This window comes from Callithrix jacchus, chromosome X, assembly GCF_049354715.1.
Source record: "Callithrix jacchus isolate 240 chromosome X, calJac240_pri, whole genome shotgun sequence".
Classification (NCBI taxonomy): domain Eukaryota; kingdom Metazoa; phylum Chordata; class Mammalia; order Primates; family Cebidae; genus Callithrix; species Callithrix jacchus.
This window is the reverse complement of record NC_133524.1, coordinates 131,171,449-131,187,863: the sequence shown is the minus strand read 5'-3', so window position 1 is coordinate 131,187,863 and position 16,415 is coordinate 131,171,449. Positions and strand designations below refer to the sequence as shown.

Here is a 16,415-nt window from a genome sequence, read left to right as displayed (position 1 = left end):
TGCAAGCCATGGAAATAAATTAGCTGTACTCACTCAAATTTTTTTTACCTGTCCATAATTGTCTATTCCAGATATTAATCTATTGAGATTTAACAAATCAAATGAGGATCTTAGAGCCTGACCAAGAGTAGTCAGTCCAGAAGCCTGAAGATTTTTTAGTTCGCTCATGAATGTTGCATGATTTTCCTTCCAACCAACCTGCAAACCAAACATTTACAAAGAATTTCTTGATTACACAATGAACAATATATAAAATGCAAACAACCACTAAACAGAAAGTATCACAAGTCTAAGAAATTAACCGCTCCTTAACCTAATTTTATTCTATATCTTCACTGATCAGGTATAACTAAAGCAAGCAGTTTTGGAAAGACCTGCTAGGTTTAATAATCAAAAGCAAAGAACTAAAGCAAAAAATACTTCGTCTATTATGGCTGAAGGACTGTGGCTCAAGAGGTCCAGTTCTCTGTTCAGGCTCAACCAAACCTGCCAGCACACCTGTTACCCTAGCTTGATGACAGTGATGATGAGAGTAAGGGGCAGAGGAAGGAGTAGTTATTTTTTAAATGCATTGTCCTTGATAGAGACAAACAATTAGCTATATTGAGTGTCTGAGCTACATTAATTCTTCTAAACAAGATTCTTCCACCCAAGCAGTATTTTCATTTTTAAGCAATAGTAAAGGGGGAATAATAGGAAAAGAGCCACACTTATTTGGATATAACCCTTCTGGCATCTTTGAGTATTCAGAAAGCTCAAGATTTAGAATAAGGGGAGAAAGAAAAACAAAAAGTTTTGGCAAAGAAGCAGCATCCCCTAGCCACTCCCGGCAGCTATGAACAGCAGCAAAGAACCAAAGATCCAAGGTCAACAGCCAACATGCTGTGATTGATTGGTTTGTAGAATAGAAGGAAGGAAAGGATCATGCTGACTGGTCTGCAATGGCTATAAAAACAAAACAGCAAAAAATGCTGAGAAGAGAAGCTAAAAGAAGAAGGTGGCAGCTAACAGGAAGTCACAGGGGAATGGGCCAGCAAGGGAGAGAGCAGATAGCACAGCTTGGCCACAGAGTGGAACAGCCACTTGAGCCTCAGTGAGCCGGAGAGCAGCAGTGTGTATACTGAATGCTGAAGTTATGCCAAACAGGCCAGTACAGCTGGAGGTGGAAAGCAAGAGCAAATGATACTGAGATAAACCAAAACATTTGAATTTCACATTAAGCTGAAGGCATATAGTCCATCATCCATGCAACTACATCACTCTTTTCTGGTTTCATGGTCTTCCAAAGCAATTTGGATTGGTAGAATGACTGAGAGGCAAGAAAGGGGCAGGTTATTGCCTATGGACCCTGTTATGAAATATCTGTGTGACCTTGAGCAAAACCAGTTGGCTTGGAGGAAGATCTGATAAGCAGGGACACTGTGTAAGGCTGAGAATGATACCAACTTGCAAAGAGTCATTCATATCGTAGTAATCTGTCAGAATGGTGCCTCCTAGGGTTAAACAGAACACAACCTGCATAACCATACAAGGTCAAGGTGATCTTGGTTAAGATTCGCTCCAGGGGCCAGGCACGGTGGCTCACGCCTGTAATCTCAGCACTTCAGGAGGCCGAAGCGGGCAGATCACGAGATCAGGAGTTCTAGACCAGCCTGGCTGATATGGTAGAACCCCATCTCTACTAAAAATAAAAAATAAAAAAACAATAGCCAGGTGTGGTGGTGCATGCCTGTAGTCCTAGCTATTTAGGAGGCTGAGGCAGGAGAATCACTTGAACCCAGGAGGCAGAGGTTGCAGTGAGTCGAGATTGTACCACTGCGCTCTAGCCTGGGCAACAAGAGCAAGACTTCATCTCAAAAAAAAAAAAAGCTTTCCAGGTGCTCCTTTGGCCAAATTGTATATATGACTTTTAGTACTGAGAATATAAGGGATGAAAATAACACTTTATGGCCCAAGGAAAATCTTATTGAATGAGACAAACTAAACTTTAGCGAAAAGGATGCATTATGATTTAAACTATCTTTTCAAATATCTGGAACTATATCAATAGTTAATTATAAATCACACTGAATTAGGAAATGAGATTTCTTCTTTGGGGTAGAAGAGACAGGTATACATTTGGGTGAAGGATAGGATCAATTCTTTCTTTTATTTTTAATTTTTTTTGGAGACTGAGTCTCACTCTATTGCCCAGGCTGGAGTGCCATGGTGTGATCTCCGCTCACTGCAACCTCCACCTCCCAGGTTCAAGCAATTCTCCTGCCTCAGCCTCCAGAGTAGCTGGAATTACAGGCGCATGCCACCACGCCTGGCTAATTTTTGTATTTTTAGTAGAGGTGGGGTTTCACCATGTTGGCCAGGCTGGTCTCAAACTCCTGACCTCAGGTGTTCTGCCCACCTCGGTCTCCCAAAGTGCTGGGATTACAGGTGTGAGCCACCATGACTGGCCCTTTCTTGTATTTATTCATCAAATTTTTCCTGACTATCTATGTTATACTTGGCAGAATGCTACATGCTGGGAAGATAGAGAGGAATTAGCTCTTGAGGGGTTCCTGTCACAAAGGAATAAGAGATGCACTTATGGAGACTGGAAGAACAAGTGACCAGAGAGTGAGGGAAGGCTTCTCACTGAAAATGGGACATTTGAGAAAGCCTGATGGGATGAAGCGAAGATCATGAGACTCACTGATGTGAGGGGTAGAGGGGACTGTCCAAGGGAAGAGAACAGATCTCATAAAAGGATAGGACTCACTGGAGAGCCACCAGTAATCTGAATATCATTGCTCTGGGCACATGGCAGGAGGTATGGCTGATTAAAGATAATTTGGGCTTTGGCTATAAAGTGCTTTGTACACCATGCTCAGCAGTTTGGATTTTATCTGCTGGCCCTGGAAAGAACTCAAGGTTTTAAATCCAGGGAGTGGTATGACCAGACCTGTATTTTAATAAGATCTCTGCTGGTAGTTGGAGAATAAATTGTGGGGTGGAGGAGAGGCCGAAGCTTGAGGCAGGGAAACTGGTTTGGAGACTGCTGAAAGAGCTTATGAGAAAAGTGGGGATGGAGAGGAGGTTACAGATTACAGAAGTATTTCAGAGGTAGAGTCCTAAGGATTTAGTAGCTAATTAGAGGGACAGGTAAGATTACAAAGGGTCATGTATTATGTTGAAGTTTTTGGCTTTGGCAAACTTGTAAATGGTGGGTGGGGATCCTTTACCCTGAAACCACTATAAAAGTTGATTCTTGTTTTTGGAGTTACTTCATTTAGCAATCTTATTTCCACGCTGGAAACAATAGTTATATATTAAATTTGAACTCCTGAAGGTCCATGTGGTAGTTCGAGGTGTAATTAAAGAAAAATCAGTGGACTATTTGATTTGGTAAAGGGCTAGGATAAAATCTGGGTACCACTTCATGACTCATCATTATTTAAAATAATGTGTCCTGATTGTTAGTTGTGTTATTCATCAATCTGTCAGAATATTACTACTCTTCAAATTTTCCTTTAGAATATGGAATGAAAGCAATTTACAAATATTAATAGTTTACTTCTTTCTCTCTTTCCCTTTTTTTTGAGATGGAGTCTCACTCTGTAGCCCAAGTTGGAGTGCAGTGGCATGATCTCAGCCCACTGCAACCTCTGCCTTCCAGGCTCAAGCGATTCTTGTGCCTCAGCCTCCCAAGTAGCTGGGACTACAGGAGTGCGCCACCACGCCTGGCTAACTTTCTGTATTTTAGTAGATTCGGGTTTTCCCCATGTTGCCCAGGGTGGTCTCGAACTCCTGAGCTCAGATGATCCGCTTGCCTTGGTTTCCCAAAGTGCTGTGATTACAGGTCTGAGCCACCACACCTGGCCCAAATATTAACAGTTTCTACGTCTAAATCTCTGACATTCTGTTTTCAGGTTAATTGCTATTCTTTGCAATGAATTGGATGATATGGGAATTTTTAATGCCATTCCTACCTAGTACTACAAAGTATGTGGGCTACATTTACTATCAAAAGCAATGAACTCCTTGGTGAGGGTCCAGCTCCCTATATCAAGAGAAGAACCAAATGTCCCTATGTCCATTGCTCAACATGCTGAGGAAAATAAGGCCCACAGATTTATTGAAGTATTTAGAGCATCTTATTAATGTGACAAATTTCTTCCAAAAAGATAATTATAAAGAGATAACGAGTATACCTTTATACTCTCCATTCATTGCTTAGAGTTAATTTTTTTTCACAAATGAAGTCAGGACAGCTAATTTGCCTCCTTAATGTGTTTCCTTATTTCAAATTTCTGTACTCCAAAGATATTCTATTCTTATGCTAGTAAAAAAACCTTTACTCCTGATAATAACTTCCATACATTCTTCCAGAACTTTACTGCTTACAAAGCATTTTCACACTTCACATTGGCTTAGGGCAACCCTATAAAATAGGGATGGCATCACCATCCCTATTTTAACAAACAAGGAAGAAGTGAAACATAGGTATGTCTTGTTTATGTGGTGGACAGTCACATTCTAAAGCTGCACTATCTGATACAGTAGCTTTTAGCTACACGTGGTTATGAGAACTTGAAATGTGACTAGTGTGGATGGAGATGTGATGTAAGTATAGAATACATTTGCCATTTCGAGGATGCACAACAAAAAAATGCCAAAAATCTCATTATTTTTATATTGATTACATGTTGAAATGATGTCTTGCATATTTTTGGTTACATAAAATATTTTAGTATAATTAGTTTTACCTGTTTTTCCTTTTTAATGTGGCTACTAGGAAATTTTAAATTATGTGTATGACTGACATTCTATTTCTATTGAACACTGATGTTCCTCAGAGACCTGAAGGTCAGGTATGAGAGGTTGGTCTTAAAGCAGCAGACAGTAGACACACTACAGAATCCAAGGCAGGGGGAAACAAGGAAATCAGTCTGACAGTGACATACAGGACAGCTTGGAGGAAAGTGAAGCTGTAGTCAGAAGCTAGGAGGCTTGAGGCCAGGTACAATGGCTCACGCCTGTAATCCCAACACTTTGGGAGTACGAGGTTGGCAGACTACTTGAGTTCAGGAGTTCGAGACCAGCCTGGGCAACATGGCAAGAACCCATCTCTATCAAAAATGCACACACACACAAAAATTGCTGGACATGGTGGTGCACACATGTGGTCCCAGCTACTCAGAAGGCTGAGGCAGGATGGTGACAGAGCCAAGTCCTGTCTCAAAAAAAAAAAAAAAAAATGAAGCAGCAGCCTGAAGGCTGGACTAATAAGCCACACCTGGGGAATCAAGACCTGAATTAGGATGGGAATGCAGATGAAAGAGTTAAATGAGAAACATGTGAAACAAATAGGACAGGATAAAGCATGGGGCTAAAGGACAGACAGTAAAAGATGATTATAAGAAGCCTCAAGAATAAAGGTTTATGACAAAGGGGTAAGGTGGGATGGGTAGAATTCTAAGCTAACGGTTTACTATCTTCACAGGTCAAATTTTAAAAGTCTCTCCGAGGTAAAATGATCATGATGATCACTAATGAGAGCTAATATTTATCAGGGCTTACATGTTAGGAACTCACTTATACTAAGCATAGCATATAATATACATCCTTCTTACATGAACCTCATAACCCCCCTCTGGGCAGGTGCTATTATTATCTCCACTCTATACATGAGGATACTGAGGCTTGGGAAGGTGAAGCAACTTGTTCAAGCCAAACAACTAGGAAATGGCACAGCCAAGATTTGAATCCAGGTAGCCTAACTTCAGAGCCCACCAATTTAGACCACTGAACTAGAGACTCTTTCACACATTCTGTATATCGGCATACCTCATTTTATTGTGCTCTGCTGTATTGCACCTCACAGAAATGGCATTTCTTTCTTTTTTTTTAATTGAAGGTTTGTGGCAGCCCTATATTATCAGTGCCATTTTTCCAACAGCATGTGCTCACTTCGTGATTTTCTGCTACATTTTGGTAATTTTTGCAATATTTCTAACTTTTTCATTATTATGATCTTTTATGGTGATCTATGATCAGTGAGCTTTGATGTTACTATTAATATTATTTTGGGGCACCAGGAACCATACCCATATATGATGGCAGTGAGCTTATTCGATACATACTGTATGTGTTCTAACTGCTCCACAGACCAGCTGTTCCCTGTCTCTCTCCCTCTCCTCAGGCCTCACTCTTCCTTGAGACAGAACAATATTGAAATCAGGCCAGTTAGTAACCCTACAATAGCCTCTTAAGTGTTCGAGTGAAAGGAACAGTTGCACTTCTTTCACTTTAAATCGAAAGCTAGAACTGATTAAACTTAGTGAGGAAGGCATGCCGAAAGCTGAGATAGGTAGCCTAATAGGCGTCTTGCACCGAACAGTTAACCACATTGTAAATACAAAGGAAGCTCTCGAATACAATTTAAAGTGCTACTTCAGGAAACACAGGAGTAAGCAGAGAAACAGCCACATTGCTGATATGGAGAAAGTTTTAGTGATATGGATAGAAGATCAAACCAGCCACAACATTCCCTTAAACCAAAGCCTAATCCAGAGCAAGGCCCCAACTCTTCCTAGAGTTGATGAAATGAATCTTCAACTCTATGAAGGCTCAGAGAAGTGAAGAAGCTGCAGAAGAAAACTTTGAAGCTAGAAGCAGCAGCCACTTCCATATCATAAAAGTGCAAGGTGAAGTAGCAGGTGCTGATATAGAAACTATAGCAAGTTATCCAGAAGATCTAGCTAAGATCACTGATGAGGTGGTTACATTAAACATCAGATTTTCAATGTAGATGAAGCAGACTTCTACAGGAAGATGCCATTTAGAACTTTCATAACTTGAAAGGAGAAGTCAATGCCTGACTTCAAAGCCTCAAAGGACAGGCTGACTTTTTGTTAGGGGCTAATGCAGCTGGTGACTTTAAGCTGAAGCCAGTGTTCATTTGCCACCCTGAAAATCCGAGAGCCCTTAAGAATTATGCTACATCTACTCGGCCTGTGCTTTCGCAATGGAAGAGCAAAGGCTAGATGATAGCACATCTGTTGACAGCATGGCTTACTGAGTATGTTAAGCCCACTCTTGAGACCTAATGCTTAAAAAAAAATTCCTTTCATAATACTATTGATCATTGACAATGCACGTGGCCACCCAAGAGCCCTGATGTAATATACAAGGAGATCAATGTTGTTGTCATGCCTGCTAACACAACATTCATTCTGTAGATCATGGGTAAAGGAGTCATTTTGATTTTCAAGTCTTATTATTTAAAAAACACATTTTGTAAGGCTATAAAGAAGTATATTTTCTACAGCTATAGCTGCATAGATACTGATTCCTGTGATGCATCTGGGCAAAGTTGAAAACCTTCTGGGAAGGATTCAACATTCTAGATGACATTAAGAACATTCGTGATTCATGGGAGGAGGTCAAAATAACAACATCAGCAGGAGTTTCAAAGAAGGTGATTCCAACTTTCATGGATGACCAGGGTTCAAAACTCCAGGGAAGGAAGCAACTGCAGAAGTAGTAGAAAGAGCATGAGAACTAGAATTAGAAGTGAAGCCTAACGATGTGACTGAATTACTGCAATCTCATGATCAAACTTTAATGACTGAGTTGTTTCTTATGAATAAGCGAAGATAATGGTTTCCTGTGATGGAATCTACTCATGGTGAAGATGTTGTGAACATTGTTGAAATGACAACAATAAATTTAGGATATTATATAAACTGAGTTTATATGTTAGGGGCAGAGTTTGAGAGGATGGACTCCAACTTTGAAAGTTCTACTGTGGATAAAATTTTATCGAAAAGCACTGCATGCTACAGAGAAAACTTTCATGAAAGGAAGTGTCCACCAATGCGGCAAAGTTCATAGTTGTCTTTTTTTAAGAAATTGCCACAGCCAACCCATCCTTCAGCAACAACTACCCTGATCACTCAGCGGCCATCAAAATCGAAGAAAGACCCTCCACCAGCAAAAAGATTATGACTGGCTGAAGGCTTAGGTGATCATTAACTTTTTTTTAAGCAATAAAGTATTTTAAATTAAGGTGTATACATCGTTTTTTAGGCATAATGCTATTGCACACTTAATAGGCTACAGTATGGTGTAAACATAACTTTCCTATGAACTGAGAAAGCAAGTAATTCTTGTGACTCATTTCATTGTGGCGGTCTGGTAATTGAACACGCACTATCTTCATGGTAAGTTTATATTTACTTCACAGATATGTCTTGTTAGAGTAGTTTACAAGTTTAATCAAATTTTCAAATTTCATTTTCAAGTTTAAGCCTACTTTCTCTGACATCTAAGTACAGAACAATTCGGTGTGGGGAACAGCGAATTAGGAGTTAGAATGGCCTTGTCTATTCCTAGCTGTCACTAACTCGCTTGGCAAGTGGTCCACAGTAAGTCACTTAATCCTTCCGGAGCTGTTTCCTCACCCAAGGAATGAAAGCACTGAAAAACCAACTCTAAGGACCCTTGAAGTTTTTTATATCCTATAATTCTATATGTTCCTTTAATATAAATCGGACTTATGTATCTTACAATTCTACGCCCTGTAACAATCCCTTATGTAAATCTGACTTACAGAAAGAGAACACCTCCTGTCTCAGTAAATATGTTAATTCAGGCTAGGTTTAAATTTCCATAGTCGACTAAAAATGTCTTTTCATGCCAACAGAAAAACAGGCCTTTCTATCTATCAGTGTGACTTGGGTTCTTGTCCGAGCTAAATCTGACTAGCCACTAGCTCTTTATTCTCCACTTACATCACCACAGGAAGGAGAGAATTTGCACTTTTCTCCTCAGAAGGGCAAAGCCTAAAAGCAATATTTTCTATTACCCTCTGCACCCACATTTCCACCTTCTCATCTGACTGGTTGGTTTGCAAGCAGGAAACTGGCATCCTCTCTCCAGGCCTGTTGCTGAAGCTCTTTTGAATATTCTGGTATGTTCTCTGACGTGGTACTTAAGGGGCAGGTTCTGCCCCTACAACAGACCCATAGGGGAGGTGTGTCAATATGCGAACTACTTGCAAGCCTTCATGAACACACATCTAGGCTATAGCCTATCATCTAGTTTTGATCAGGAATAAAGCTGTTATTTGGAACTCTGTCTGGCTTCTGTGTCTTATTTCTCAGTAGATTTCAAGTGGAGGAGGGAAAGGAAGGGGTGTTACTTAGTGGCTCCCCTAAACCTCAGCATCCCTCAGTATCCTACTACTTGTCCTTCCTGAACTTCATCCCATTTTAGCCAGGCCATTTCTCTGATTCATTTATTTTCATTGAGTTTTTTTTTTTAATAGAGAAGCCTTTTCCTCCATTTAAATCTTGCCAGGAAATAAAAACAAGTAAAAGAGATAAAAGCAGATCGACTGTCCTCAAAGGGGATGTGGCAGTGGTGTTAGAGGCCTTTCGGAAAACTGTTCTATCTCTAAAGGTCACTTGCAATCTACTTTTCCAAAATGTTATAATGTTAAAACACAGTATAATGTACAAGTTTAATAAACATGCTGTTAATTTCCCCAGCCAAGGTAACTGATAGAGGTATTTAGGGCAGCTGTAACCTAACTTACCACAAGAAAAGTCACCCTTACAAACTGTATGTGAATTGATTATTTATAAATCAAAAATAGTTGAATGATTAAGACTCTCTAGAGTGGTAGCTATTTAAAGGGACTGGCAGTGAATTTTTCCAAAGAGAAAAAGAATCCTTGTACATTATGAATTTTCACAAGCCAGGTTCCTTCATACAGCAATGACAGAACTTGCTGCTGGGAGGCTCCGTTTGCTGTGTCCCCCTGACTTGGTTCTGAGCCACTGCACTAACCAGTTTTAGGCACATACATCCTGCAGCCTATCTGGATATTCCCCTAAGGAGCAGTGCAGTCCAATTCAATCTTCCTAGCTTGTTAGGAAGTCCTTCACAATGAATGAATGAAAAACCTTGCTGACATCCAGAAAGCCAATGTATGTTGCTTTTCTCTCCTTGACAAAACTTTTTATCTTTTATTAAAGGAAATTAAATCAGCCTGGTGATATTCGCCATTCCTAAGTCCATGTTAGAGATCTATCCTGGACATTGGGCTCTTCTAGGTAGTTATACAAACTAGATGATTAACAGATTTGAGTATTTTCCCAGATGTCGCAAGTTAAAGCCAAGGAGTCTAAATTTAGCAGGACCATCATTTCTCTTGTTGAAAGATAAACTATTCTCCTTTTTCCATCTGCTCTCCATAAGTTTGGGGAAAACTTGCTCTGTAACAATCCAGAAAATTTGCATAAATCAATTCCAAAAGTATTTTTCAACCAACTTACTTTCTTCTTCAATTTAGCATTCTGTCATTTTTGTCATCATAAACTGTTCCCACATTGGTAAACTCACCAGTGAGATGGAATGACATGAAAAATAACAAGCCCTGCTTTTCCGATCAACTCTGTCTCCTGAGGAGACAAATGACTTTTCTCTTGGTCTTTGCCCTGAATATTTGGGCCAGTTAAAACTTCTCAACTTCAAGAATTTTCTCCTCACAATTAAAATAGACTCCAATCCTGATAACAAAGACCAGGTTTACTTGCTCTCTTAGGAAACAGGACACTGTGACAGCTGAATCACCTTAAATTGTAAATATCTTTGTAAAATGATTTTTACAGCTAGCACACTTATAAAGGAGGTTGTTACAATTATGAAGTACACACTAAAAATACATTATATCATTACAAGAATGAAACTGTTTGCCTTCTTGTACCTCCTCTAAAGACTTCCTTTTTGCTTATATTTTCAGACCCTGACAAAATTTTTTCCCTGATACTCTGATAGCAATTTGGTCTGATTCCACATTTTTTGTGCTTTTCTCACTTGACTCAAGGTGCTAATGTACTTCAACGCTCAAAGGAGGTATTTTACTGTTCTGTGTTTTAAATGTACTAGTGTAGCTTTAAAATAACTTTTAAAGAACATCCAGGCTGGGTGCAGTGGCTCAAACCTGTAATCCTAAGACTTGGGAGGCTGAAGAGTGAAGATCACTTGAGCCCAGGAGTTTAAGATCAGCCTGGGCAACATAGTGAGACCCCTCTGACTACAAAAAATTAACATACAAATTAGCCAACCACAGTGGCATGTGTTTGTAGTCCCAAGTGGCAATCGCTTGAGCCCAGGAGTTTGAGGCATGCAGTCAAACTATGATCACGCCACTACACACCAGCCTGAGTGACAGAACAAGACCCTATCTTTAAATAATAATAATAACCAGTTCTCTTGGATTCTATTTTGTAAAAGTTGCTTCTGCAAGGGCTTTTCTTAGTGTCTTGAACTTGGCAAAATGTGCAAAGTCCATTTTATCTGATTAAATCAGTTCTCTCCCTGAGAACTCTGAATGCTATCATTCCGTTGTTCGATCTACCAATTTTCCTCCATATGGTTCAGGAGATACTACCAGCCAAGACAACATAAAACAAATCTATCTGACTTGAGTTTTCTACTTTTTAACAAAGTTCGTAAGAAATTGACCTCTCCCAATATATCGCAGAAAGGTATTTAACAGTCTGTGACCTGCTGCACTGATCTTCAGCAGACAGTTAAAGACTTGCATGATCACATCATTTAACAAAATTGGATACAAAAATGATTCACAGTTTGATTCCACTGACACATAGTTTACCATTTTGTGTTACTGATCTCTTTAAAGTAATACCTAGTATGAGGTTTTCTAGGCATAAAAACAATCATAACAATCTGGAAAATTTGCAAAACACATTTATGTTTTCGATTCTTACCCCAGGGAATTAGGATAAAATCGTGAAGCAGCATACTTCTCAAAGTTTACCGGAAAACATGATAAGATCAAAAGAAATCTGACCTTCACCAGTGGACAGTAACATGTAGAGACCAATAATTTTAGAAGCTTTTCTCCTCCCTCCAAAAGTCAATTGCACTGCTACTGAAGCAGAAACGTTTTAGAACTCACTAAACTTGGTCACATGTAAATGTGAAAAGTTTCCTTTCCCAGTCTCAGACTACTTCAACTGCAGCTATCAACTAATACTTAGTATCAGAAAAAAAACTGCTATTGTGAAAAATCACACGTTCAGTTGGTTACATTTTGGGTCATTTTATGGACAAATACATAAAATAATAAAAAATTTGGGTCTTGGAAAAATCATACATGGACAGGAATGAGACTAAGCCACAGAAGCATTGCAGAAAGTGTTGCACATATGAGATAGCAGAATGGCCATGTATTACTTTCTGAAGATTACACAGCATCTCTTTCCCCAGGACTAATTCTTTGAGGAAAAATTCTTCCATGAGAACACATGGACACATGGGGGGGGGCAAATAACACACACTGGGGTCTGTGGAGGAGGCTGGGAGAAGGGAGAACATGAGGAAGAATAGCTAATGGATGCTGGGCGTAACACCTAGGTGAGGGGATGTCCTATGCAGCAAACCGCCACGGCACATGTTTACCTCTGCAACAAACCTGCACATCTTGCACATGTACCCCACTACTAAATAAAATTTTATGAAAAATATAAATTATTTCAAAAAAATTGTTATGAGCTACTTTTTATCTAGTAAAAGTAACATGCATTCATTGTTTAACATCCCAACAAAATACAAAGTCATTCTGTCTGTTCACCAAACCCTCACTCTCACTCTCCAAAGTAACTATTGATAGGACTCTCTCATGAACATTATTAAACTGTTTGCAGCAAACAGAATCAATAAGATGGAGAGACATTTACCAATGCAACCACTAAGAGTGTGATATAGCACATTAAATATATCCAGGACCTGTTTTCTAAAATTAAAAGTTGTCTTTTGGAGACAGGATCTTGCTCCGTGGCCCAGGCCGGAGTGCAGTGGTGTGATCATAGCTCACTGCAGTCTTGTTCTCCTGGGCTCAAGTGATCTTCTCACCTGAGCCTCCTGAGTAGCTGAGACTGCAGGCATGTGCCACTATGCCAGGCTATATTTTTTAAATTATTTTTTGCAGATACATGTTTCCCAGGTTGGTCTCAAACTCCTACGCTCAAGAGGTCTTCCCACCTCAGCCTCCCAAAGTGCTGGGATTACAGGTGTGAGCCACCATGTCTTGCCTAAAGTAATTTTTAAGTCTCTGAATTCCAAGTCTCAATTATTCCACTTCCTGCCTTTCAGTTATACAAGTCTCTCCTGTACCTTTTCGGAAGGAGCCCTGGAAATAATCTAGTCTAATCCCTTCATTTAACAGATGAGGAAACTGACACCATAAAAGATTAAGTGACTTGCCCGGGGTCATGTGTGTAATTAGTAACAGATTCAGGCTAAGAACACGGATCTCTTGCCTTCCAGCCCAGCACTCTTGACAGAGCTACTGAAGTGACAATGACACAGTTTGCCATATTACATGACAGTGGATGGTGTAATCTAGACAGGATATACTATGTCTACTTTTAAAAATCTGATTTTATAAAAGTACCTAGCAAATGGCCTAAATCTACTTCTAACACACAACTCAAAGGCATCACTATGAAATGGGGTTTACAATGTCTATGTACCTATGTAAGCTATTAAGGAAAGTGGAGAGATTTGCTCTACATATTGTCAAATCCTCCTTCAAGAAATAAAATAGAAGGGGTCTCCACTTTTCAATGTCATGGCTATATTCAAGGCTAGATATTCTCCCTGTCATCGTATTGTCCACTGTCTAGTTATGTGTGCTGTCTTTGGCAGAGACAAAAATTCCAGGAGGAACTGGCCCTTCTGATTAAACTGCAGTGCCTCCAGGCAACTTCAGGCCAATTTAAATCAAACCATCTTGGTCTAGAGTTCAGGGTAATCAAACACTAAAGGTCATACTCCAGCTCCCAGCCCCCCTTCCGTCTGCAAGTTCTCATCATTATAATAGCATTTTAAAGCATGTTCTGTCATGTCCTCACCCTTAAGTGACACCCTTAATGGAATGCTTTCAGTTCACTTCCTCTCCTCCCCCAGGCCTTCAGCTCTCCTAGCTCTGTATCTCTTCTTCCTTTGGTTAACTGATGTTCTAAGGTCTGACATCAGGAATGGGGAGATACACTCAGAGGGTAGAAGAGACAGTGCAGGGCTTCTGTGGGAAATAAGTTTATACTGACACGTGGAACAGATCCTAGAGATCTCAGAATGGCGAGCTGGGGAATTTAGACTTGACCTCATAGGCATGGAGAGACTGAAGGCTGTTGGGGAGGGTGATATGATAAAATCAACTTTCTTAGAAACTTAGCAGTTGACGTGAGTGGAGATGGGAATTTTGGAGGCACCTGGGAGTCCAGTTAGAAGGTTGGTACAGTGGTCAAAGCATAAAAACATGAGACCTGATTAAAGTGATAGCAGCAGAAATTGAGTCACATGTAAGAGAAATTTCAAAGGGATGGTAGATAGGCCAGACAAACAAACAAAAATGCAAAACAAACAAACAAACAAAAACAAAGCTGAATAATGACAGAGGAGGTCTGACTATGTGCTGAAACCAGGATAGACGGTGGAGATGTGTGGAGATGTCCTGAAGTCAGTTGAGATGCCTGAGTGAGAAGATGAAGACGGTGAAGCATCAGTGTGCGCTGGAATATTTGGAACCATGAATGAAGCAGGATATACTCACTAAGGGAAAGACTTTGGAAGACAGAGAAAGAATTATCAGAGAGGGGTTGGAGCAACAGAATAAAGGAAGTGATAAGTTTCCGGAAGGGAGAGGTAGTTAGTTTCAAATGTAGTCAAGGACAAACAGGATAAATATTAGTAACTTTGCTCAAGTAGCTCAACAGTAAATCTTAGGACTTCAGTAAATCATATTTACTTTTCTTAATAGTACCATTTTTCAGTTGCACAAACAAAAATGTTTCAAGTCTTTTGTTCAACTGCAGTCAAATCCTGTGTTTGGCTCCTGGTACTAAGTTCACTGAACTATCTGAGCTACAGGGCAGGATACAGATAATAAAAGAGCAGCTGGCATTAAAGAGTAGTACAGCTAGGGGAAAATGCCTTAAGATAGAGAATTCTACTTTTTCTATAAACATCTGACACATCACCCAAAAGTCTTCATGCAATGTTTCTCTGGTTAAGACCCCACTGACTGACATCTCTATTTCTTCTCTAAAATCCACTCTTCTACCCCAGCCCATCTTTCCTTCTACTCCAGGAGGAAAAAAAAAAAAAAAACGATGATCTGGCTATGACAGGGGTGTGGCTTGAGGAGAATGGGAGAAGTGGTTGAAATGAGGACCACACCAGCAGATAAGGCTCAGGCTGATACACAAACTCTGCAAAGGCATAATGATAATCCAAGCCTTTTAAAAAACCATGTCTACCTCCACCAGAGGCTGTGGATTAGAACAGTCAAATGGCTACTGTGGAGTACACTGAATATCTTTCTTTTCCCCATAAGAAAAGTATTTATCAGGAGACAGGTAAAGTGAAGAAGGCATATTAGTTTCTAGTGGCTATTATTAACAGATAGCCAATGACTACCCTGCTGCTTTTACAAACCTACCACTATTCCTATAGGGCCTACTCAGCCTAGGCTCCCAGTTTACATCCTCCAGTCCTCAACTATCTCATACTCCATCAACTGAGAGTCTCAACAACTCTACATCTGTCACTAGTAGGGGCATAACTGTGGGACATCAAAGGCCAAAATATTATATAAACAAATGCACCACAATATTCACCCAGCAATAATCAGAGAAATCATAAAAATAATAGCACTAGCAGTACTAATTTTCATTCATTGAATGCTTGCTATAATACCAAGCACTATTACATTAAAAGCAGCTATAAACAACAGCATGATAATTATATTTAAAAGATGATGGCTCTAGGACATGCATCATAATGAGAAAATACCAATTAGAAGTTATCAAAAAGAATGTCTGTCACAGTTGATAGGAAAAGTGAAGCAGTTAATCACTGAATAGACTGGAATAGAGACAGACTTGGGTTACTATTGGCTGTGTAATTAACCTCTCTGGGCCCTAGTTCCCTTACCTATAAAATGAGGATGATAATAGTACCTAGTAATACCAGCACACAGCCTGACTAGGAAGAGAAACTAAATAAACATTTTACATTAATTGGCACATTGCCCTGTACATAAGCATTACTCAATAAATGTCAGCTGCTATTATTTGAAAGCCATTTTGAGATTATTCATTATTACAAGGAAGCAGATATAAATCAAATCATATCTGAAATACAGGGATATACTATATAAGCTAGATAACACCTTTGACTATAAGATGGGATTTAGGAGGATCCAAAACTAGGGCTATAAAATGGTCCTACCTCTCACAGACACTATTCATCAGCATATCTATAAATCCACCCAGCCTCAGAATTAGACATTGGTGCTTATTCCTTAAATGGGAGCCACTATAGTTACCAAAAAAATAATAATC

General features: G+C 39.6%; 1 protein-coding gene across 10 annotated transcripts in view; it reads right to left on the bottom strand.

Moving 5' to 3' along the window:
• The window catches only part of INTS6L (integrator complex subunit 6 like), a 60,380-nt gene that overhangs the window by 35,213 nt on the left and 8,752 nt on the right, over nt 1–16,415 (bottom strand). For all 10 annotated transcript variants that reach the window (XR_013531444.1, XR_013531445.1, XR_013531447.1 and 7 more), the window contains exon 3: nt 49–198. Coding sequence is in view for 4 of the 10 variants with exons in the window: in XM_003735827.5 (XP_003735875.2) it covers nt 49–198 (150 nt within the window). In the remaining 6 variants the exon portion in view is untranslated. The remainder of the gene's footprint in view (nt 1–48; nt 199–16,415) is intronic.